The following is a 1,142-nucleotide window of genomic DNA, read 5'->3' as shown; positions in this document are numbered from 1 at the left end:
GGGAGAGGATGTGGTGCATGTTATCAGGTTCTGCATGATCAAAATAATTACAATTAAGCAGAAGCGTTTAATACATTTAAAATATATCGAAGTTTAAAAGGTTAAAAAAAATTATACGTTTGGTTAATATAATGCACAGATAAAATGCACTTCGAACCAGGCGTGTTCGACGAATCCTGTTACGGTAGTGATTACAGACGAATGTGGACAAGGATGCCTCACAGAGTCGGTTCATTTCGATTTGAGCGGTACAGCGTTTGGTGCGATGGCCGTTCCCGGTCACGATAGCCAGCTTCGAAATGCAGGAGTTTTGCAGATTCTTTATAGAAAGTATACATGTCACATTAGATAAATAACTACAACAATATTGTTATATGCTAATGTTTGGTTTATTGATTTTGTTCTAAATATTGTACTTTCATTTATATATGTTTGTAGAGTTGAGTGCAACTATAATGGCGAAACGGTGGTGTTTCAAGTGGACGGAGGTTCTAACGCCTACTACTTCGCGGCTTTGGTTGAGTATGTAAACGGAGACGGTGAAATAGGCCAAGTTGAACTCAAACAAGCGTTAGATTCTGACACATGGCTTCCGATGAGCCACTCATGGGGTGCGGTGTGGAAGCTTGAAGTTACATCACCTTTGCGAGCTCCACTGTCTCTTCGGTTGACTTATCTAGACTCCGGCGAGACCGTTGTGGCTTCTGATGTTATACCGGCCGGTTGGCAGCCCGGTGCAAAGTATAAATCGAACGTAAACTTCCAAGTCTAGCTAGCTTAAGGTTATCTTACTCAGGAGTCACGAGTCGAGTAATATCTAGTAGAAGTTATCTTTGTTACATGTTTGCTAACCTTAAATAAGCATGTAGCTATGTTGGTTTTAAAATAATTAATGTGTACCGTGTACGCCCCCAGGGCGAAATAAAAAATTTGTGTTATATGGTGAACTGGTATAACGATAATCAGTCACTTGTATGATAACATAAAATGTAATTTGTTTGGTTCAAAACCCTCTATCTTGTTTGTTTTCGTAGAGAATATTGTCATTTTCTAATGTTCTATTGGTCACGTTTTATATCGTTGATTTTCATTCGCAAATTAAAGTCTTAACTCTAAGAGTCGTCGAACATACAAAAAAAAAC

At 38.5% G+C, this 1,142-nt stretch overlaps 1 protein-coding gene across 1 annotated transcript; it reads left to right on the top strand.

The window, feature by feature from the left end:
* Positions 1-3: 3 nt before the first annotated feature.
* LOC106321887 (putative expansin-B2) lies at positions 4-809 on the top strand (the record flags this gene model as incomplete). The annotated part of the gene is made up of 3 exons (XM_013760108.1): positions 4-27; positions 140-330; positions 439-809. Coding segments are annotated over 3 exons (549 nt in total), but the record flags the coding sequence as incomplete, so codon positions are not given.
* Between the last annotated feature and the right edge of the window lie 333 nt (positions 810-1,142).

The sequence above is a fragment of the Brassica oleracea genome, unplaced genomic scaffold (assembly GCF_000695525.1).
Source record: "Brassica oleracea var. oleracea cultivar TO1000 unplaced genomic scaffold, BOL UnpScaffold03620, whole genome shotgun sequence".
In the NCBI taxonomy this organism is placed as follows: Eukaryota; Viridiplantae; Streptophyta; class Magnoliopsida; order Brassicales; family Brassicaceae; genus Brassica; species Brassica oleracea.
The sequence above is the reverse complement of the archived record's forward strand: the minus strand, read 5'-3'. Positions and strand labels throughout refer to the sequence as shown.